The sequence below is a fragment of the Theobroma cacao genome, chromosome 5, assembly GCF_053813885.1.
Source record: "Theobroma cacao isolate CCN51 chromosome 5, ASM5381388v1, whole genome shotgun sequence".
NCBI classification, from domain to species: Eukaryota; Viridiplantae; Streptophyta; class Magnoliopsida; order Malvales; family Malvaceae; genus Theobroma; species Theobroma cacao.
Genome location: NC_142643.1, coordinates 37549740 through 37573294, shown reverse-complemented (window position 1 = coordinate 37573294; position 23555 = coordinate 37549740). Strand labels below are relative to the sequence as shown.

The window sequence follows — 23555 nt, the reverse complement described above, 5'->3', positions numbered from 1 at the left end:
GGATTTCTAGGTGCCAAGCCTACTACTACTCCCATAGATTATAATAGTAAGTTGACAAAGGATGATGATGCAAAATTATTGAAAGATGCCACAACTTACAGGAAACTTGTTGGTAGACTTCTTTATCTAACCTTCACAATACCTGACATCTCTTTCGCAGTGCAATGTCTCTCTCAATTTATGGACAAGCCTAAAGTCACACATTTACAAGCTGCATATAGAGTTTTGAGATATTTAAAATCAGCTCTAGGGCAGGGAATCCTATTATCAGCAAAATCTAGTTTGCAACTACAAGTTTATACAAACAGTGATTGGGCAGGATGCAAGGATTCCAGGAGGTCTATATCTGGTTTTGGAGTGTTCCTTGGAAGCTCTATTATCAGCTGGAAATCAAAGAAACAGTCTGTTGTTGCTCGAAGTTCCACAGAAGCAGAATAGCGGGCAATGGCTTCAGCATGCTGTGAGGTATTGTGGCTCATATATTTATTGCATGATTTTGGCATTGAACACAAGGATTCTGTGATTATGTACTATGACAATTTATCAGCCATCTATATATGCAAAAATCCTACTATTCATGAAAGAACCAAGCACATTGAGATTGACTGCCACTTCATACGAGACAAAGTGCTGAATGGGACTATTAATCCACAACATGTTGGCACCGAAGATCAAGTTGCAGATCTTTTTACCAAGGCATTGCAACCTTCTCAGTTTCAGTTCTTGAAGAGCAAGCTGAGCATAGATGATATCCATGCTCCACTTGAGGAGGGGTAATAGAGATTGATAGAGATTAGTATTATGTTTACCGTTAATAATAGTGATTAGTAATATTAGTGGCATTTATGTAAATATGTTTAACTTCTGGTACTAGTACATAAACACCAGAATATTATACATATTCCTGTTAGATGAGTAAAAAGGGAATATCGATTAAGCTTCCCTTCCAAATTCTCTGCGCCATGCTTCCTTTACTCTGTGCTCTGTCAATATATTTAAATATTTACTCGAATTAAAAATGATAAAAGATTAAATCTTAATGTATCGTGACAAAAAATCATATGTTACTGTTACTTATAATGTATGTTATATATTTAAAATAAAATTTTAAATTATAATTATTTATATGTTTTTTTTAAGGACAGTGCAATGAAAATTCAACGAGGAGCATGTTATATGCCAATGAAAATGGGAAGATTTGCAGCATTTTGATGGAAAAGGTTTTAATCTCATAATAAGGACCCATTCAAGTTGACATTTCTAAGGTATAAGGTTATGGTACAGAAACAACTATTATTCATTATGTCGGAATTCATATAGTAATCATACTTGATACTCGCAATTATTAAAATATTGTTTTAATAATTATTTTTTTCATTAATAAATTATTCTCATTCAATTTTTAAAATTATATATTGAGTCTAAATTTCTTTTTTTTTCATAAATAACATATCTTACTTTTATTTTATATTTAAAATGATCATTTTTTAATTTTAAAAAAAATCCATTAATTTTTTTTAGTAAAGCAATTTTAAAATATATATTTATTAGATAAAAAATTTAAAATAATTTGACTCAAAAATTAAAATTGACAAAAAAAAAAAATCAAAGCAGACATACTTGCTAGAGACAAAAGGGGTGGTTAAAAACGGAAAGAGATACATAAATTACCATCGAACAAAAATGGAAACGCAGAGCTAAGGCGGAGCACCTATAGACTATAGTTTCTGCATATGTTTTGAGGAGAGACAATAAGAAGGGAAACCAGAGCAAGTGAACATTGGAGAACTAACCCAACATGGAAAGACCCATACCAACAAGAAATGAAGCTGAAGCAGCAGCAGTAGTAAAGAGAAGAGAAAGTGGTCATTGGAGATCCAAAGTTGAAGAGTATGGAATGATTTCTGATCTGAGTGGCTTTGATAATTTGAGAGCTGTGATTGAAGGAGAAGCTACTGTCCAAAGAAGGAAGAGAAGAAGAAAGAGAAAGAGAAAAAGAAAGAAGAACAAACATGCTCAGCACCCACTTCTTGTATGTGTGCCTCTCTGTTTCTCTCTCTTTCTCTCTCCCTGGGCTGAAAGATATGTGCATAAGTTGTTCTTGAATCCTATTTTTCTTTTCAATTGCTTTTTGGTAAAGAATGAGTAAAAAGGAAAGGAAAATGATGGGAACTGAAGAAGATTTTAGCTTGTCTTGTTTCTAATGGAGTTTGCATTTACTCTATCTGAATCAAGTCTCTTATCCTTCTTTCCTCCTTTTCGTTGAGTCTTGTTAAGGATTGTTCAGCTTTCATTAATACTTATTTGATGGAATTCAGGTGGATGCAGGAAAGCCTGCAATTGATACAGAGCAGGCTGGCAGAGATGAAGCTGTGAGAACAGTGGAAGTATCAAAAATGGATTTGATTGAAATACCAGCCACTGATGTACCACAGAAGCCTGCTGTCAGTTTCAGCTCGTCTTCTTCTTTTTTAGTTAATCTTTTTTGTATCCATTTGATGGATTCTTGATATTATCTTGTTTATTTCAGATTGGACGTGTAGAATTTAAGAATGGATTGAACCAACATTATATTATCCTTAGTGGACCAATCTCGGTTATAATTAAAACTTTTGTAAATTGGGCTTCAGGTTGATACTGCTGTTAAGGAAAGCAAGATGATAGCAACTGTACAAGCAGTGAAAAGTAGAACTGGAGGCAATGGTGATGAAGCTGGCTCTAAGGATGTCTTTGGTCTTTTTTCCTCATCTCCAGAGGACGGTAACTTGATCTCAAATATTAGCTCCAAAAAAAGCACTGGAAAAATGCTGTCAGTGGAGGCAATAAATAAGGACAGTAAGACAGTGTGGAGAAATGAGCTAAAGACCGTTGTAGCAGAAGAAACTGTAAGTATATTAGCTTTTAAACAGTATTGGTGAGTCTTATATTTACAAGATTCGCTGTTCTAATAGCTGCATCTTTTGTATTTGGGTTTAACGGAGTGATCATCATGGATTTCATATTAAAAATTATTATTTTCAGATGTCTGTTACATTTTTTTTTTGCTATTTGCAAGCTCTTTTGCATCAGTCTCTTCTTAGGAATAGAAATGATGAAAAAGGTGGAGCTTTCTATTTATCAAGATGATACGTGGGATTGCTGTGCATTTAGGTGGATGTGGGAAAGAGAGAAATACATGCAGAGAATGCTAAATGTGTAGAAACTGTAAAATCACCTGAAACAGAACCAGCTCAGAACACTGTTCTACGGAGGCTTCTTGTGAGTTGAGGATCTGTATTCAAATACTGCTTTAAAATGTTTGGTGTCATGAAAGTGTACTAAAATGCAGCTTTGGAAGACGTTTTTCTGTCGTGATAAATTGATAAGTTCTTATTTGATTGTGCATTACTTTTCTAGCGGAAACCAAGATACTTTGATTCTCCAAACGGCTTCTGGGCCAGGAGTTTCAGTTGTGGAGAAGATCATCCTGCAGCAGCAGCAAACTGTACAGTACAAAAGCGATTGAAACCATGCTTCCTCTGCGGGAGTCTTCAGCACAATGGGAAGCATTGCGTACAGGTTTTAAATCCCCATCTCATTATTAAAATGAAGCATTGCATACAGCTCTTGATAGGATTCTTAAAAATCCCAATCACTTTAATAAAATGAACACTATAGTCTATCAACAAGAATAATTTGGTGTTAGAAGAATTTGTTAGTACTTCAAATGTCCCACCTTTCAGTCTAGTCTGATAACATCAAGAACCAATATAAGAATTGATGATTTGTAGATGTTACAACTCTATAATGGTAAATTTTATAGATATGATCAACAAGAGATAATTTAGATAAACTGGGAGCAGTTTTACTTTTCAAATTCTCAGTTTCCAAATTGGCATCTAAGCCTGAGTACTACCCATGATAAAGTTATATGCTTAGTTGCTTTAAGAAGTGTTATCTAATGAGATCTCTGGGTTGACACAATAAGCTTGAAATCTAATTGTTGCTTCCAGAGAGGATCTTTGATGGCAGAAGCAATAGTGTTCATATTTTTACATTAGTATATTAGCATACTATTTTTCTCTTTTAACTTTTTTTTTTTTCTCTCACAGAGCTTTCCCTATTGAATCTTGGTACATGATGTCCAATTTTATGAGGTTTTCTTTGACTTACTTTATTTGTAAAGGATGGAAGCTTGATATTTCAACAGGGCTTATTTTGCTTTGTCTGCAGGGAAGAGATCACCAAGCCAATTGTCCAGAGAAACAGGATGAAAACAATTTGACTTATATTATTTGTTTAAGATGTGGGGATTCAGAACATGATATGTTCTCATGTAGAGGCGACTATTCTCCTGATGATCTCAAGGTCTTCCTTATTTGTTAATGCTTTCAGTAACCCCTTTCTCTCTGTTTTGGCTAACCTCTTATTTTCTTTTTCATTTGGGAAAGGGCCTCTTTGAGCAGGGGCACATACCATTGAGCCAAATGCTTTATTTTCTCATGCCTGATTTTGTTTTATAAGATGACATTACTATTGTCTCTCACAATCGAAACCAATTAACAAACCAACAAACTGGCATATAACTGGAAAAAACAATATAATGTTGGACGAAATCAACACATGTAAGACTTGAACGTGGGACCTGTCCATTCCAGGGCTTCTTCTTTGCCATTGAGATATGCCTCATCAGCCCCACACCTGATATATAAATGAGAACTGGAAATCCAAATTGCAAGTGATTCTTGCAGCCTGATCGATAATGATAATTATTCTGTTGCGAGCAGAGAATTCAGTGTTACGTGTGCAATGGTTTTGGCCATCTCAGCTGTGTCAACGTTCTAGATACGAGTCCAGCTGAAGTTTCCTGCTACAATTGTGGCCAGACTGGCCATTTGGGATCGGTAAGTCATATTTGTCTACTCGTTTATGGTTTAATTTATGTATGTGTCCATGTTTATTGTATCTTATGGTGGTTATTCTGCTAGGAATGCACAAAGTTTCCCAAAGTTGCTAGAGGCTCAAACGCCCCTGCTTTATGCCACAGGTGCAGAGAGGAAGGTCATTTTGCACGAACTTGCACTCTTTCTAGGAAGGTTTGTTTTAAAGAACCTGAAGTTGATTTCTCTGTGTGTTTGTGTGTGCGAGCGCACGCGCCTTGTTTGCATGTTCATAGATGCTTCAAAATACTCATGCAAACAAAGAAACAGTTCATTTCTGCACGTTAAATAATGAAAAGGAACTGTTCTCAACGTATCATTTGCAGCGCGCTAGGAGAGTTCAGACCGAAATGAGAAGATCACTGGGATCTAGTTCAGCACCTCCTAGTCTTTGTGAGCCACAGAATGATGCCAAGGACGAAATACAAGAAAGACTAATAATCAATGTTGATCAATAAAGGTGGAGTTAAAATTAAGCTGTCACTGACCTGCTCTATGAAGAATCAAGGCAGAATCTTAAGATGTCTCCTGCAACGTGCAGCCTTTTTCTGTAGTCATCTATCCTTGCCTCATGGAACTCCAAGTTTAAAAGAGTACCATCTCAAATTTTGGTGCTGAGGTTCAATTACTCTTGAAAGACTGAAGCTAGTCAAGATTGGTAGAAGGAATACTTTCCAACCAGAATGTGAAATTTCCAGCATATAACACATTTAGACTCTCTAACCTGTAACAATCAGTCCATTTTTCATTTTTTTTTTTTCAAATGAGTTTGTGCATTGGCATGATTATGAAACCATAAGGCAGCTCTTGTTTGTTCATCAGAACCTTGTAATACCGAATTTGCCAGTGCAGCAGTTAAGGCTGAGTGCAATAGAAATTGAATTCTGATATTTGTTCATTGCTAATAGATTTTCCTTGACCATGGCAAACGTTTAACACCAAGTCCGGTAGGAAGGAAAAAAATTATATTTGGTATGAAAAATGAAAAATTAGAGGGCAAAACAGAGGCTAGGCATAAAAATTATATATAAAATTTCTTCTTTATGTTTGGTACGAAAAATGAAAAATAGAGGAAAAAAAAGGTTAGGCATAAACTAATATAAAATAGAGACAAATTAGACATGAAATTATGTATAAAATCATTAATTTAGGTTGAATGAGTGTTTTCCTTTCACTTTGGGATGGACTGGATAGAATAAAAAAGATGTAAATCCCTTTACTATTTTCCTTTTTTTTTCTTCCTATTTCCTTCTTACCAAAAGAAGGAAAAGATGGAAAGAAAGCAGTGCTTTCCTCTCATCTCTTTTCTTCCTATATCTAACCACAAGCAGCCCAAAAGTTTCCTGGGAAACAATTTATACTAAAAAGGAATGAATTCTATTCAGTATGTCGAAACCGAATTTTATTACTTGTGAACATATCATCCCACTGCAAGAAAAAGGGTAATGAAGAAAATGTATAAATCTGGAAAAATTTATGAACACAAAGGCTGTGATTTCAATAAAGAGTTATATGTATTGCTCAATCAGGTTAAGAAAGCTTCAGACAGAAGTTAGTACAATTGCTCCTGTTCATGATATTTCTTTCTTCGCTTTGTTGGCTTCTGTCAGAAATGCTATACAGTACCCACAAGACCGAACACGATATGGACATGAAGGCGCAGGAAGTAGGCCGCTTGAATTGAGCTTGAGGGATGCTTGTTTAAAAGTTGATAAGAGATTACATCTTTGCAGGTCAGCCCTGTAGCAAAATCACCATAATCCCCAGGATCAGAACATGAAAGATCAAACACTTGAAAAGACTGAAAGCTCTCAAGCACTTACCTGCTGGCTCATAAGAATTTCCACAGCCACGTTAAGATCTCCATCAGCAGCTGCGATTGCAACTTCTACTTGTGTCTGAAACAGTCCAAAGGCGTTTTCCATTACTCCCCTCCCTAAAATGTAAGTGTTTGCATGCAAGAGTGTATGCATTGGTATGATGGTGCTGATTTGAGTGTGTCCATGTGCATTAACTTATGCTTGCAGGCACCAGCTTAATTTGATAAGCAAGTATTGTAGTATATGTCAGCCATCACATGATTACTAAATAACTACTGCATTATGATCCTCGAGAAAGTAATCTATGGATATGCTGCACAAATTCTATAGGCAGCCATGAAAGTCAAGTAAATCAAACATCAAGATACAATTATGAACATACAAAATATAGGCGGGATACATCTTCAAACACAATTATAAAACGTTCAAAATAAACGGGATCTAACTTTTACCCTTTCAAAACCCATCGATACAAGTTTCTGGATCTGTTCCTCATAAGAAATTGAACCCTGTTGCATCTGGTGCACATGAAAACCAAAGAATTGATTAAGGAACTTATTAATTGTAAAACAAATTCTAAGCAGAAAAAAAAAATAATTCTCAAATAACAGAAAGAAACCTGAGCAAGTGGAGGACCTCCAGCACTGGCTGCAACTACGTTATTCACCGGTGACCGCCTGAAAGATCAACAGGAAACATGAAATGACATTTCAATCATATAGAAAAGTACAAAGACAAACTTGATTACATCCAACAAGAGCAGCCTAAAATATGAAATCAACACAGATTTAGCACTATATTTTTGTTCATTGCAATTTAATATCTATCAAATTTAAACCAATGGAAGTTGTAAAAGATTCACATGCAACAAACTTCAGAATTGGAAAATTTTAATCTAAATATTTTTAAACCACAAAACAGCCATAATGTTTAGAAAGCATGCCTAAAAGTCAAATTCAGAAAAACTGCAGGTAACATAGAACAGCACAATCACAGATCTAAAGTAAAAGATTGTAATGCTTATCTAAACAAGGCTTATTAACAGAAAAACTTCTAGACGTAACAATCATTTATAAACTCAGTGGAGTTACATTAAGCTTCTATAAAATATTAAAAAAACATGTTAAAACAAACAGAACAAGGCCCATTGCCACAATAAACAGCAAATTATGTTCGAACAGCTGCTTCTTAGGCAAGGCCACTAGTGGAGAGATGGGGTTTGGGGATGTTTAAAAGACCCAATAAGATCTTATAACTAAAAGATATTACTACCACCATATCAAGTTCCTGGGATGGTGGGTAAGATTTCTACACCAGAAGTGCATGACAGAAGCCAGATTCATATTGGCAAACTTTCAAACCAAAGAGAATAAAAGAAAAAAAAGATAAGACACTATCACTAAAGCCAAACTGAAAAGCAAAATGAAAAACACTTCCTGATACCTTTCATTTGAAAGCCTCTGCCCTGCCCCAGCTGCTGCAATATCTGATGGATTGTTGGGGCTACTATTATCCAAAAGTCTAGCTTGTAGGTTTGAATCAGAATTTACAGCAGTATTTTGACCAGAACCAAGTGTTCTCCCTCTCCCAGGAAATCTGACATCATCTTGTGTAGACTGCATGTTATTGAGATGGATCACATCAATTTATCTTTGACCAGGCTTTTGAGGCCATAGGGCTCAAGGAAGCCACAGTCAAGATTAAGCACAAAAATAAATCAGGAACACAAGATTGTTGTTTTATTTTTTTCAACGTTGTCTTCTAATGTGAAATGATTTCATCATACATGCTTAAAGGTATTCATTCCAACGAAAGCATGGTTTTTAGCCCCACAAAAGAGAAATAAAAGATTCTTTTCATCTAAAATAGCCAAAACTGCCAGGCATATGGCAAAAGACAGGCACTGCTTGGGTTAAAACTTAAGGCAACTATAGCACGAAAATATTTTATAGAGCACAAAGTTCTTGGCCTCGAAAAAGAAAAAAATAAAAAATCATCCAATGGTTATTGGCTCAAAACCTGAGCAGCTGTCTCTCTCTGTGGCATCCATGAAGACAAGTTTCTCCAAATGTTTCCAGAAAATAATCCACTGTTTAACAAAAATCATCAGATAAAGATCCCACTAGAGGTAAGGAAAAGCAGATTTAATCAAGGTAAGAAAAATATACCTGAAGGGTGAAGTTTGACCCGAGAAAGTGGGGATGTAGGCTGAAGTATTGCCACCACTGCACAAAATAAATTTAGGTCGCCTCACACAGCTGGCCTGGAAGATTGTACAGCCTTAGATTATATCAATCATAAAATCATTTGTGAAAGAAAGATGTACATATTCCAGTCATCATATTTTTGTAACTATCTAAGTGGTGTTGCACATGATCATCTAACAAGGAAAAATAATTAACATTTCATAATTCCCTACTGGTGACCCATCTTAAATTTTCACTATTTCTGAATTTAAGAATAAAAAGGAAAAGAAAGAAAAATTATCTAAAAAAACAAGAATTGACGAAAAAGCCCATATTATCTTGGTAAAGGAACACACTAGAATATGCCAAAAAAAAAAGGAACATACTAGAAAGTAATTTTTATTATCAAGATGGCTTTGAATAATTTTATAGGGACCAGGAAAGATAATGATAGAAAAATATAGAGGACTGTGACATTTGACTACCAATCAGATGGTGAAAAGGATTTGAGTAACAAACTCCAATAAATTGCAATACAAGGCTTCTTTGACAGAGATTGCACATGCATACAGGCATAAATGCATGCTCACATAGTACAGTAGCTCCATTACATAACTCTTGCTGATATTATAAATTTAGCCATATCTACTACTGATTTATTAAAATAAAATGATTTCTTCTTATATAAAGATGACTAAATATACAGAACTAAACTAGCAAGTTTGTAACAATCATTTTAGTGCATGTATGTGCCACAAAGTAAGTTGCTAAAAATGTAAAGTCGTAAGATCTTGATGAAACATCAATAATCCCAAGTGGGGGAAACATGCAAGGTTCACTAAGACAACACATACACCTGTTAAGGTTAATAATACAAAGCAATCGGCAACCTAGTAAAGGATATAGTCATTGACCATTAGCAAGCTAATATCAGTTCCAACACTGAGTTGAAAAGCACATCATTTGACAGATATGACTAATGAGATATTGATCCAATTAAAAGGCCAAATGCAGAAACAAGTTAAAAAGCATGGGAAAGGAAAATCAATTGCTATCACCAGCCAGTTCCATCAAAGTACTTACAAGCCAAGATGAGGACTCAATGGCAGAATAAAAGGATGGTCCAGGTATAAGGAAGTTGAATAAGCCATAGGTATCTGAAAAAGTTGACAACCATAAATAAATTTCAAGTTTCAACCAAGTTCATTGCATGATTTGCAGAAAGCACAACGATGGAAAGATAAATTTCAAGAACAAAGGAGACATACATGCAAAGCCGGACAAAATACCACAGAGGTGTCCAAGTAACGAGACATTTGACATGAGCAGCTGGAATACTACCAATAAGATAAAGGCATACCTGAAACAAATATCTTGTAATATAGATAGCACAGAACTTAAAAGGAAAAATGGGTGACATAAAACATTACAAAAGCAAGTGACTGCATTTACCATTTTGCGGGTACATTAAAAAGGCCAAACACACTGCAAAGAAAGAAAGTCGTGAATCAGTCAAAGAACTGTTATATTGACCCAAAACAGAAGAAACCTTATGCACCAAGATTCTCAAGATGCAAGAGAATTTCACATTTACGTGCATCAAGCACATACGTGGTTGGGCATTGCATGTACATGCAGCAAGATTCTCAGTATGTAGAGACAAACCACTTTGCATGCATGTGAATCAAGTACAGTGTCGGTCGTGCTTGCGTGTGCACTACCGTGTCTCAAGAGTAGGCAGAAAAAGCCGACATAAGTTGGCAATAAGATATTTTAAAAATGAAAAATTGCAGAAGCGAGGAAAAACAAAACTTTTCAGGAAATACTGTTCACAGTGGTTGTGGAGAAACTAACCTCCTAGATTGAACTCCACTCAGACTTGTCTCTATGACAATCATAGAAAATAAGATTCCAGAGAAGCCTATGGCACACTCGTTCATGAGATACTTATCTGTGAGGAAAGGATTATGGGCTACCACCAATGCAATAATGAGATGAAATATAGCATTGCTTGTTGCTAACAAAATTATCATGTATAACAATCGAATAGATCCCATGATTCTCTCCAGTTCAGAGCCCAAAGGAACCAAAGCCAACATGTTGAACAAAACATGTAACAGCGAACCATGGAAAATAATGGAAGTGTAAATCCTGTAAACTGCAAGAAGAAAGAATAAATTAAAGACAATAACTTTCAGAAAAGTGAGGACAAACATCAAATATAGTCGCATCAAATGAAAAACCAAATGAAACAAAATATTCTTTTTTAATTGGTCAAAGAATTTCTGCCATGAGTTATCTCTGATTGGAAATCTAAAATTAAATATAAATACAATTTTAAAAGACCACAGTGACCATCCATGTATTCTGGAATCAGGCCTAGAGAAGACTGCTAAAAAAATTGGTTATTAACACTTCTCTCAGGCCCATCATGTAGGTGCCACACACCAATCTCAGCAAGACAAGGACAAGCTTCTTGTAAATCATGGCCTGGAATGAAATGGGGCATCGAGCATGTTCATGGAGTCTGCCAGCTTTCTAGTGGTCTCAGATAATTCATCCAGACCAACTAACACATTACTACAAGGCATTTACTCTTTATTATTATTATTATTATTATTATTATTATTATTATTATTATTATTTTGAAAGGCTACTCTTGATTTTTGAACTCTAAATTAGTATAATGCTACATCTCAAAGATGTTGCAAATGAAGCAGCAGGAAAATGGAAGTAAATACTACACCAAAAGATATTCTTGGCGCAAAAAACTGGGAAGCTCATAAATGTGATCCACATCTTATAATTTATTTACCACAAAAATGAATCACGTTACAAGAACAAACCTTGAAAATGTGATACAAGAGCCTCTGGCAAGAAGCATATCTCATAAAAAGAGTCATATCCAACCAAAAGACAAACCAAGTAAATAACCCCACAAACAATCACCACGGCTGAAGTAAGGAATGGAATATTATCCCACCATTGCCCTACTCTAGTTTGCAGTCCTGCCTGTACACCAAAAATCATAACCAAAATGAAATTCAATTACATAAAACTCATACATCGAACTGATACACTCTCTCTTACTAATAACAGAAACTAATAAAAAAAAGGTCCACGGAAACCAGCACTTTAAAAAAAAGCAACCACCTAATTTTAAACTTAATTATATCAAAAGAGATCGTTGTTTGGTCATTAATACTTTTAAAAAGAAAGAAGAACTAGAACTAGAAGAAGAAGAAAAATATCAGCTTAAATGAACTATACAACTTTTTAAAACCATCTCATTTACATTAAATATATCATAAACAAGTAAATTCTTTTTTTTGCTCCAACGAAACAGATAGCCAATAATGGTAATAATAATTAAAAAAAAAACAAACAGCAGCAAGTTCAACCGAACTAAGTATAATTAACGGCAGTCAGCAGAATTCAACGGAGCTTCAAGAGTTCTCCAGATTCATTAAACTTTGCCGAATTCTTTTGTGTTTCTGGCATTTTCTTAGCAACCAAACAGAGGAAAAAAGCATAAAAGCAAAGACAGGTTTATCAAAATAATGAGAGAAAAAATAAACCCTAAGAAACAAAGACAGAAAATCGAAGAAATGTGGATCTGAGCCTACCTCTGAAACAATGTTAGGTCTCATTTTTTCTTTTTGGCGTAAAAAACGAGTTGAAGTTCCTTCGTCTTTGGACTGATGACTTTGTTTGAAAAATCCAAATAATATTAGCTTCTTGAAACAACCAATTGGTGGCAAATACGAAGCTTTGGAGTCTGGATTTTCCAGATCGAGTCTTCGAATTTTAAAATTCGGGTTCGGATCTTGGGTTGATACGGATCCGGATAAGTGTTTCCCACCTCCCAACTACTGTTAGGGCGCGTTTGGAGGTTTGTTGGTCGTTGCATAAAACGGACAAATAACTAGTAATTAAAAATGTAGAAAACATGATTACAACACTAAATTTGAGATTAAACCTATGCATCTTTAGTAATTACATCTGATTTCGTATTGGACAAATTTTATATATTTAATTATAATGTAATATGACAAATCGTCGTGGAATTATTTACATAATAAATGGATAGTACTATAAAATTTTATAAAATAAGAGTAACAACTACTACTGCTACTACAGAGTGTAGTATGGTATACACCAACGGATAAGAACCCTAATTTACTAATAAGATACAATTTCAGATTGGCCCCTTTCTGGATCAAATTTTGTTACCAAATTCATACTCATTACCAGGCGAGAGAGATGGCCATACCATACAACAAGTCAAGTACGAGGTCTAAATTGGAAGTTGGAACTCATGAATTTCCTTTGAAAATTTTGGATCGAGAATAATTTACAAGTCCAGACCACGAAACTGAATTAATTTAGCATAGGTGGGGAAGAAGAGAGAAATAGATAGAAAGGGACACCTAAAAGGTCCAACTTGGAAAGCTGGGAAACGTGCTCCTTGTATGAAAGACAAGCACGGCAAGCACCCTCTTTCTTTGCAGCAACGAGCTCAACATATGAATCCGTGGAGAAAAAGCACACCATATTTAGATGATGGGCCGCAGCTATTCCTTGAGATCTGGAAATCTCTAATCATATGAGCAAATGGAAAGAAGCTTATAGAATACTTGTAGATGCCCAGAGTTTGGAAAGTATTACGGCAGAAGGAAAGGCAGTGCAGGGTTTTGAGCAGGAAAGTTGCTCATCTGCATGTTTTCTAAGTGGGAAAATGAACTGAAAAGCAAGGTCATTTTTTATGGGTTACTTTGAAGAGTAAATAGTGCTGTCAAGCATTGCAAATGCCTTGATAATTATAATCAATTGTAAGAACTTCATAAATGTTGGATTTAACACTAGCTTTTTTCAGGAGAAAAATCCAAAGTGACGTTCGTATAAATGGTGGCCAGAAAAAGGCACCTAGTTTTCTTGCCCCCAGCCTCCTAATCGATCCCCAGGGTCATAGTTTGTGAAAAGCCGAAACTCATTTCCAAGTTTGCTAGAGTGTTGAGGCCGGAAATTGCAGGGGTACAAACCCAAGAGCTCAGCAGCCCTGTCCCTCTGCACCTCTCCTGCAAGCCATCACAATACTTACTCTGAGATTTACTATAAAAAGCCACTGAAACAATAATTGACATCCACCATGTATTCTGTGCTACATTAAAGTTATAGATGTAATGCAGAAAAGATGAGACGAATTGAAAGACTTTATCACAAGCTATGTTAAGATGGAGAGGATGCAAAAGAAGTTACCTGTAAGCAAAAGTAAGTAAGATTTTTGTGGTTGTACAAGAAAAGATATTGTTTGAGTAACTTTCTCCAAACACTCCTTGCTCTGCAACCATATACATGATTCATATTATACTATCAAAATTTTCTTCAAACACATCAAATTTCTAGCTTCAGTGTAAAGCAGTATACTCATGGAACTATTAAAAGAAACAAATGCCCCCATATAAATATCTGCTAAGTAGTGGTAATGATAAAAGTACAATCCATTGCTCTAACCCTAAATGTTTCATAAAAGACTTAACCATATAGTGGTTTACCATCTTGTGAAAGAAATGTGTCTAAACCTTTAGAGTCTACAATACTAGACTTGGCAGAACTCTATAAAGCAGAACAGCAAGCTTAAATTCCCTCATTTAGAAGCATCAGAGGAGGGATTTTACATCAAGGTAGAAAATACACTGGTATAAAACTGATTTAAAGCCTTTGATTGGTTCTCCATCAGAATATTAAAAATCACAAGATAAACAAGCAATGAAGCAAGGACATCCTCGTATTCAACAATCTAAAATCAAATACAGGAAATAACATATTCAAGATATTTGGTGTGTAAATAATAGTAAAAGAACATAACAATTTTGTGTCATTAAAGAAGTGGAATAGGTTCAATCTCCTTAGCAGTTCCCACAAGATTGGTTGCGATCATGAAGGTTTTCATTATGGGACAAGACTTGCACAGCTAATGGTAAGAATGAAAACGACACAGCATAAAAGAGCTTGTCTTCTCAACTTACACCGGAAAAAGGAATGAACCCTTTATACAATGTCTTACCAGGTACGGAGGATCAGCAACTACAACTTGGTAAGTATGTTTGAGTTCCAATGGCAAGTCTTCAGGTTGGTTGTAATCATAAAATGTAAAATCACTGCCGTATTGCTCAAAACGCTTATCATACTCCAAAAGTTGCACAGAGATATTAGGGTCCATGTTCTGAAAATGACGCAAAAGAAAGAAGTAATGAACCACAAAGCATCAGTAGCATCATGCAAAGGAATAAAGATTCATCGATTAAATTTCTTCGTTATGCCAATCTAAGTCTGTTTGCCTTAGTCAATACTTTATAGAAAATCACATGATAATCTTAACTGGCCAAGCATCTTTTTATCCAAATTGCTATATGTAAAATATAATGAGTCATTTGGATTTAACCACATGTCCAGCAAGAGTTAGAACACAGAGACTCCTTTGTGTCTAAGGGTATTTCAGTAATCCACTCAACCGTCAGTAAGGTGCATTGCCTTCAGTTTCATGTTCTGGGTTATTTCTTACACTTTCTCTGCACACATAACGTTTCAGGAGCCAAGTCCAACCACCCTAACTGACTATAATCTTGTGAGTCCAAAGTGGAGCTAAGCCCTAGGATCTCCACAGTGAAATACAGCATCAACACAAATGATGGAAGCTTAAACCCTCACCTCCCAATTTTTCTCATTCATCCTCAACCAGGCACTATATCCGGTTTCAAGAAAACAAGTTGTTTCTCTAATTAAACTATTCCAAACCGCAGTCTCCATGATTCCTTATCCTTTCTTTGACTCCTCAAACGACAACATCAACCCTTACTCATTCGGGTGAAAATATATGCTTAGCTTCTCTCCATGAGTTTTGTACTATAAAGTCTCTCTTATTATCTCAAAATTTACCACCATGATAGTTCAAGAGTCGGGCCAAAATCAAACTTCAGCCTCTCTCACTGTCCCTTTTTCTTGCAGTTATTCACATTTTTAACTCAAACGCTTACATTTCTATTCATAACTAATTCTACTGTAAATCAATCTGGCCTTCACACCCAAACTCCACTAAACCGATAACTGAAATTAAAATAGTATACAGTCAATCATCACAACTTCATTACCCTTTACTCAATTTCGATAATTATTTACTCTATACTAATCATTCTTAACACAACTAGAAGGAAAGAAAAAACTTTAAAAAAAAAAAATTCACAAATGCATTTTATCAAAATTACCTTAAGATAGGCATAGAGGGTCGGGCAAGCGATACAAGCTACTTTATAATTGGAGTCACTGCAAAGAGAAAGAACTTCTTGGGCCACGGTCCGGGCTGTTTCTGGGTCATACCAGAACTGGCTCAGCCTCCAATCTTCAGTTACTAACGCCACTTCACTCTCCGACCCAGTTCCTCCTCCTTCGGTTTCTACAGTTTCATGGTCAGCAAGAGATTGGCTTTGTTCTTTGAGGAACTCTTGGAGAGCTGCTAGAGCATGAGAGCTCAGGGCTGGTGGGTCATCGTCGGCAGCGTCGTCAAAGACCTCGGTTTTAGGAGTTCTGAGCTCTTCTTCCATTTTTCAGCTGCGGCTTTGGTAGTGACAGTGAAGGAAAACGAAGCTAGCAGGAGCGAAACCGGCTCGTGTGTGCCCTTTGTAGTTGGTTCTTTTAACCAGGATTTGTTTAAAAAGCTTGTTAGGGTTGTAATTATTATCTGGGAATAGGATATACCCGTTCATTGTTTGTTATCTAATGTGTGTTATGGTTACGGTTTTTTGTTTAAATTAATGATTAATTAAGTTGTCTTGTCCATAAATAAATGCGAGTACTTTTATTTTTTCAATATTTACGTACTAACAGTCTGATTTTTTTCTGAGTCAAACAAGGAGGAGCGGGGACTTAGGTTGAAATGAAATGGCTAATTCAGTTTTGCCCCTTCGGCGTGGGGTGCTCACCTCCTGAGCTCAAATCCTTACAACAGTCATGAAATAATAATAATAATAATAATAATAATAATAGAGATGGAAAATGGTACTAGATGAGATCAGGCAAGCAAATAAAATGAGATAAATTAACCCCTAACTATGATTGAGAGAAGAATTTTACTACCATTACGTCATGGGACCTAAATTCTTGAAAGCATTCATAGATTCTATCATCCCACTTCACATTTTCATACTTCTAAACAAGCTAAGCTGTCAGCTAGTAGTCTGTAGTCTCCTATTTTCCGAGCATCAGTAAGCATAGATCTTTCAATTGTTCCTTCTAAGCAAAAAGGAATTTGTTCTTCCCTTAAATTATACCACAAGAATGCACCTCTGACATGGCTGGTTAACTAAGCCATCCCCTTTGCCCATCTTGTAATCACCATAAACGGGAGGAAGGATTCACAGAATGAACTTACTAATTCCAGCTTTCATTAAGATCACATTTACTAATGGTAATGTCAAATGCTTTCCAACTTGACGTCAAACGTGCTTCCTTTACTTGGTTTGCAATCAATGTCATCGTTGTCCTCCTCTGAAAATTGATGTATTTCTCCACTTCCATGCAAAGCACCACCATCCAGCATAATGAGTCCATCCAACTTTGAATCTGCATTTCCATCTTTTATATAACTCAACAACTTAACTTGAACCTCTGGGGAGATTATATCCCTATCTCCTAGCAATTTTATGAATATCTTTGCTTCATCCATATCTCCCTTCCCTATCAAGTACTTTAGACAGGCAGCCACACTTTCCTCTCTAGGCTTTAACCTTGGCTTCCAGCAAGGTTCAATAATCAATATGGCTTCCTTCATTGCTTCAACTGCCTTTTCCATTTCATTATGCCAAAGCAATGCTGTTGCAAAATAATACCATGTCTTTGCATTAGGCTTCCCCCCTTTTAACAAAATCCTATTTACGACAGTTTCAAACTTCTCAAGAAGACCTTTCCTGGAATAAGCACAAAGCAATAAATTTGGAATGCAAATATCATAACTTAAAGTATGAGGAGTCTGGGATTCCCATTCATCAAAAATCTTCTCGACACTCTCAATATCATCAAACTTCAATAGAGAGCATATTATAGCTATGTAGCCCTTATTGTAAACCTTCACATATGTCTTGTAAAGTTCCCAAATCCTTAAAACTTCTTCTTTCTTCCCTAGTGTTGTGTATCTTGTCAGTAGGTTATTATACACGATACCTCTTCCTTCAATCAGTTCCTCAGATTTCTTCAGCATTGCGAAGGCCTTGTCCAGATGCCCAACTTTGATGTAAGCATCTCCTGCAGTAGTATAAAAAAACCAATCTGAAGCAAGATTCGAATCAGATTCCACTGTCCGAAGAATATCTTCAATTCCATCAACATTGGATTGAGCTGCATTAACCTTTAGACAGATGCAATACGTATATATGTCACGAGCAATACCTTTTTCTTCCATTTCCTGCATCAAAGAGTCCAGTTTCTCATAATTGTCTGCTTTATAATAAAGAGAAAGCAAAACATTGAACACGAATGCCGATCTATCTAATCCCAAATCCCTCATTCTCTGCATTAGAGCCTCTGCCTTTTCAACAGATTTTTCACGTGCATAGCAGTAAAGAAGAGCAGAGTAAACCGCAAGGCCTTTTAATTGTTTTGGAACACTGTTGAAGTAATTCTCTGCATGTTCTATCCCATGAACTTTTGCAATCAAATCCAACCGAATAGCAACATCACGATAGCTCATCGGAAAGTACCTTTTATCGGTCATCCACAGAGACATCTGAGAACAAATAATAAGAAACAATAATCACAAGGCTTAAATGCACGAATGATGATTGAGAAGAAAGGCATAGGCTGAAAGGAAATCAATTTCACAGTTGTGCAGAAATACATCACTAGAAAGTTTGAATTTCACAGTTCTAGACGTTACTTATGAAGAAGATAAAAGCAGTGCAGAAAAGATACAATGCTAGAATCCGAAAACATCACATGCCTTACAAAAAGGAAAAAAAAAAAAACTGTGAAAGATATTTGACCATATCCAACAAACAGAAGCTTAAACTCCTTTTCTTTTGTTGCTTTTGCCACTTGTTTTTTGCTGTTTTCCTTTTAATTCCTAGAAAGCGCTTAACAGAAAAAGTAAAGCAAAATCATATTTGATTACAAATGAACAAATGAGTAACATGCAACACCAATTAACATAATTATTTGATAATAAAAGTAAAATCATGCATTTTAATTAACCAAAAATATTGCTTTCATATCCAGAAGCAAAAAATAAGTAACAAAAACAACAGCCAAACGGCACTTCAAGTCTTAATGTAAACTCTCAATCTCATCTACACAAAATTATTTTAAAAATAAAAATAAAATATCAATCTGCAAACAATTTCATATCAAGAAAATGCTACTAAATAATTTGATTTTGCAAGATAATTACTTTCCAAATACCTCTAAAGCGTGGGCGTAGCGTCTATAGGATCTGAGTCGATTGATGTAGAATTGAAGGAGGTGTTTCTCTACGGAGTTTCCTTCTTCGACCCATTGGTCTAAAACCGGAACGATGGAGACCGAAAGATCTCCAATCGGGGAAATCTTACGAAACAAACCCTTCCTTGAACCTCCCATCATCGCCATTTTGCTTCTACCACTTGTCGTTGTTGTTGATGTGGAGTAGGGGAAAACACCAAAACATTTTTGAAATCGAAATGGGTTTTAAGATTGTTAAAGACCCTACTCCAATCACCCAGCTTCATTTTCTGAGGGAGGAAAGGAGGTTCGGCCGTTTGAAAGGGGTTTAAGCTAGGTTTTACACTTTTAAAGGTTACAGTTTGGGCTTTGCAGTTTTGGGCTTTCTTTCTTTCATTGTGATTAAGAGAATACTTCTACAGTTAAACATTAGTCACACAATATATAAATGTTTGAAAAATTATTATTACTATTTTTACTTATATCTTAGTTTAAAAGAGCCAGAAACTTCATAATTTAGTGGATTTCCTTTAGACAAAGGGTAAAACAAGAGGACTTACAATGTACTTACATTGTAATCTCAAAAAGGCGAATGAATGTGAAATCACCAGCAACTACTGAAATTTAGGATTCAACCATGTTTTAGGAAAAAGCATCTCATATTAAATCAATAACCAACATGCATTCTTTAATATTATCTACTAAAACAAACTCCTTTTTAACCAGAAACTAACTTGTCAACTTGAAAAACAAACAAAACATTCTTAGCATGTCCAAGAGACAAAAAAGACCAACTTATCAAGTGCTGATTAAAAATAACAAAATTCTCCACTCCATTGGTGTGCAATCTCTTCTAATTCCTCAACGGTTGGCCTTGGCAACTCTCTCGATTTCATCCTTCTTCTTGATGGCATAGCTGCACAAACAAGGATACCATTAGCATCGATAGAACCGACAAAGGCATTGATCCAAAAGGAATAGCATAAGAAAGCAGTTCCCAGTTACAAAACAAAACAATATATAAAGTCCCCAAATTACCTATTTGATGATCCCTTTGCAGCATTAATAAGCTCATCGGCCAAACATTCAGCAATAGTTTTAATGTTTCTGAATGCAGATTCACGGGCACCAGTGGTCAGGAGATAGATGGCCTGATTCACACGACGAAGAGGAGAAATATCAACAGCCTGACGCCTGACAACACCAGCAGAACCAATACGAGTAGCATCTTCACGGGGTCCACTGTTGCATCGATCAAAAACAACAACGCATATTATAATTCAATCTAAAAAAATACAACACTAGCAGATGGATTTAAACATCAACTGCTACTTTATACATTTGAGAAACAAAATACAGAATTTAAGGTCTTAACATGATACCTGTTGATGATAGCATCAACAATGACTTGAATTGGGTTCTGATCAGTCAGGAGATGAATAATTTCCATGGCATGCTTCACAATCCTGACTGCCATGAGTTTCTTTCCATTGTTACGGCCATGCATCATCAGTGAGTTTGTAAGCCGCTCAACAATTGGGCACTGAGCCTTCCTGAAACGCTTAACTGAGTACCTCCCAGCAGTGTGTGGCACATAGGTCGCATGCTTAGCAGCTTGGACACCAATGTAGTCACTCAAAGAGATATCAGTGACCTGAAGGAGATAAACCAAATCGTGTCATTGCATACAAAAATTAAAATAGTCAAAGGCAACAAGAAGTCATATCAGTAAATTTTTTCAATGCAGCTGTCTTAAAACTTTTCAAACTACAATTTACCACTAAGCGTTTTATCAGTCTTATTAATCCAACCTACAAAAAAACAATTGCTTGCTAAATTAACAATAAGCATAAAGAAACAAAGACGAATTAATAGGAGAACCAATACTGTTACCATATTACAAACTGTATTTTGAACTATCATTAACAGCAAAGACAACGGACAAGTAGCTCAAATCAGAGACAAACAAAATCAAAACAAATCAGGCATTAATATTTCATCAATCTGTATCATGCTAGAAATGGATTGACTAGTTCCACATGAAGTCGACCAGATGATATTATCATAACCAGAAGCTCTAGCAAAAAATGTTGTCCAAAACACATAGTCAACATCCCTTCACATGAATAACTATTCCATGCATAAAAATCCAATAAAAACAAGATTTTAGTAACAACTACACATTCCTACAAAATCGATTTCCTTTGTCACAATTCTCCAGCCCAACTAGATAACTTCTAAAGGCCAAATAATATCTGCAGTTCCAATTAGATAATCCTTACTAGGAAACAAAAAAAATCAAAAAGACTAAAATTAGACATATCAGCTAAAAACTAGAGACAAACAAGCAAGAAGAAACAAAAGACAGATCTACGCATAGAATAAACAGAGAGGCATAAGGGAAAAAATACCTGAACTTCCTCGAAGCTCCACCGGTTGAAGAGCTTGACCTCGAAGTGAGGTTGAGTTCCTTCTGGCTGTGCTGTCCCGGTGGCTGCCACGGCTGTCGCCATACCTATCCAAAAACAAGGAGTAAAAAACAAGAATAGACTTGAACAAAAAAAGGAAGAGGGAAGGAAATGACAGAGAAAGAGAGAAGAAGACGAGAGAGAAAAAAACCTGTCAGTAGAGAGAAAGAGAGACGGTGGCGAGCGGCGAGGAAAAATGCGTACCAGGATGAAGAAGTGAAAAAACCCTAGCTGTCTTGGCTTTTATAGCCGCTTCACTAGGTTTAAGAATTTAGATCCTTCCATACATCTTGGTCAAATATCCAAATAACCCCTGGACTATCCTAAAACGCTAATTAAGCCCATATCTTTTTATTCTGTTCAATTAAATCCTTAAATTTAATTTTATTCAAATAAACTCTTTTCATTAACAAATGACTAACTTCTTTGTCAGTGGTATAATTAGAACTTTTATATTATGTCACCTAACATATAAAAAGTTGATATCTCATTTTAATTATTGGTACTTGACAGATGATTACTACTTAAAAATTGTGTGTTTACATTTTACCTCATCATGTGTCATGAAATAATTGAATTAATGATTTAAAAAATATAAAAAAAACAATTTAATTACTCTATTTTGGTTCTTTCGTAAGCTAATAGAACAATGAATTTGTATATAAACAAACTAAATCATATAATTTAGGATTTTTAACCAAATTTATTAAATCATCTTAAAATTTGTAATAGAAATACGAAGATGTTAAATTTTATTTATTAAAAAAATAAATTCTCTTTCCCCCATCATCCACGGTCTCTTTTTCTTCAACTTCTTCGTCAAGGGAGGGAGGCATTATCACCACCGAATGGTTCAATCTCCTGACATGACTGGAAGAAAGATAGAGCGGTCTCTATTAGAGGCACTTTTCAAGGATGCCAATATTGTTGTGTTGAAGACCCATTTTGCAATAGATTTGCTTACTTCTCGGGTTCAAAATTTTCCCCTACGATAATGATAACAATTGTATATTTTACTACTTTACAAGACCGATTGTGTTTTTTATATGGGACATTTTTTTTTACATGACACATTTGGTTCAAGAAATAAAATAAAGGAGAAATAAAATGAAAATGTTATTATATAATTTAGTTGGCAAAATTAAATAAGATAGGAATTGCTATTACAATTAAATATTACAATTTAGTTGGTAAAAATAGTTTTGAAATAGCAAAGAAATAAGTGATAAAAAATAAAAATACATTTTATTATAATATATAATTACTTATTTTATTTTATTTTTAAATATTAATATTTTTATAATTTAATCATTAATATTTTTAAAAATATTATTTTATTTATAATTTAAATATTATTATGATTAAAATATTGATTTTTTAATTAATTTTTAAATTTAAAATATTATTTTTATAATATATAATTAAAAACTTAACCTTTTTATTTTTAATTCTTTTTAATTTTTTTTCATTTTCGTTTCTTTTCTTTTGGTCAACTACAAGAAATGTGGCCCACGTAACAATGCGCTAATCTGGACCTCTTTTGTGGCCGAATCTGACCGTAGAATGCCAAATCGTACCATAGGGATATGGCCATAAACGTTAAATTTGACGTTTTCTAGATTGGATCTAAACGAAGAACTCCAGATCTAACCTTAAAACTACCTTCACCACTGCCTCAAGCCCATGGGTGGGAAT

The 23555-nt window shown here is 35.2% G+C and overlaps 5 protein-coding genes across 7 annotated transcripts; 1 reads left to right on the top strand and 4 right to left on the bottom strand.

Annotated features, from left to right (window-relative positions):
- Positions 1-1661: 1661 nt before the first annotated feature.
- On the top strand, positions 1662-5809 carry LOC18599208 (uncharacterized). The gene is made up of 9 exons (XM_018122472.2): positions 1662-2032; positions 2319-2444; positions 2631-2885; positions 3151-3258; positions 3397-3558; positions 4213-4347; positions 4767-4883; positions 4968-5075; positions 5246-5809. Exons 1-9 carry the CDS (start codon positions 1799-1801, stop codon positions 5375-5377), a joined length of 1377 nt encoding a protein of 458 aa, XP_017977961.2. The 5' UTR covers positions 1662-1798; the 3' UTR covers positions 5378-5809.
- Positions 5810-6358: 549 nt separating this feature from the next.
- RBL15 (RHOMBOID-like protein 15) lies at positions 6359-12778 on the bottom strand. The gene is made up of 13 exons (XM_007029077.3): positions 12552-12778; positions 11772-11937; positions 10780-11083; positions 10378-10410; positions 10194-10285; positions 10009-10082; positions 8908-9002; positions 8759-8828; positions 8183-8355; positions 7359-7416; positions 7192-7257; positions 6743-6817; positions 6359-6659 (listed from the first exon to the last, which is right to left on the bottom strand). Exons 1-13 carry the CDS (start codon positions 12573-12575, stop codon positions 6654-6656), a joined length of 1236 nt encoding a protein of 411 aa, XP_007029139.3. The 5' UTR covers positions 12576-12778; the 3' UTR covers positions 6359-6653.
- A 937-nt stretch (positions 12779-13715) lies between these two features.
- LOC18599206 (nucleic acid binding / methyltransferase) lies at positions 13716-16627 on the bottom strand. Its single transcript, XM_007029076.3, has 4 exons — positions 16191-16627; positions 14993-15151; positions 14185-14266; positions 13716-14003 (listed from the first exon to the last, which is right to left on the bottom strand). The coding sequence occupies exons 1-4, from the start codon at positions 16524-16526 to the stop codon at positions 13852-13854; spliced, it is 729 nt and encodes a 242-aa protein (XP_007029138.2). The 5' UTR covers positions 16527-16627; the 3' UTR covers positions 13716-13851.
- Positions 16628-16993: 366 nt separating this feature from the next.
- Positions 16994-19849, bottom strand: LOC18599205 (Tetratricopeptide repeat (TPR)-like superfamily protein). 3 transcript variants are annotated; one of them, XM_088806327.1, is made up of 3 exons: positions 19375-19849; positions 18960-19049; positions 16994-18703 (listed from the first exon to the last, which is right to left on the bottom strand). In XM_088806327.1, exons 1-3 carry the CDS (start codon positions 19558-19560, stop codon positions 17396-17398), a joined length of 1584 nt encoding a protein of 527 aa, XP_088662453.1. In that variant the 5' UTR covers positions 19561-19849; the 3' UTR covers positions 16994-17395. The 3 variants fall into 3 exon arrangements, with proteins under 3 accessions (XP_088662453.1, XP_088662454.1, XP_017976197.2); XM_088806328.1 differs by having other exon boundaries at positions 18960-19039; positions 19375-19507; XM_018120708.2 differs by lacking the exon at positions 18960-19049 and having other exon boundaries at positions 19375-19837.
- A 183-nt stretch (positions 19850-20032) lies between these two features.
- RPS5A (ribosomal protein 5A) lies at positions 20033-22150 on the bottom strand. The gene is made up of 5 exons (XM_007029073.3): positions 22012-22150; positions 21804-21907; positions 20775-21046; positions 20431-20634; positions 20033-20308 (listed from the first exon to the last, which is right to left on the bottom strand). Exons 2-5 carry the CDS (start codon positions 21903-21905, stop codon positions 20254-20256), a joined length of 633 nt encoding a protein of 210 aa, XP_007029135.1. The 5' UTR covers positions 21906-21907; positions 22012-22150; the 3' UTR covers positions 20033-20253.
- Positions 22151-23555: the final 1405 nt, after the last annotated feature.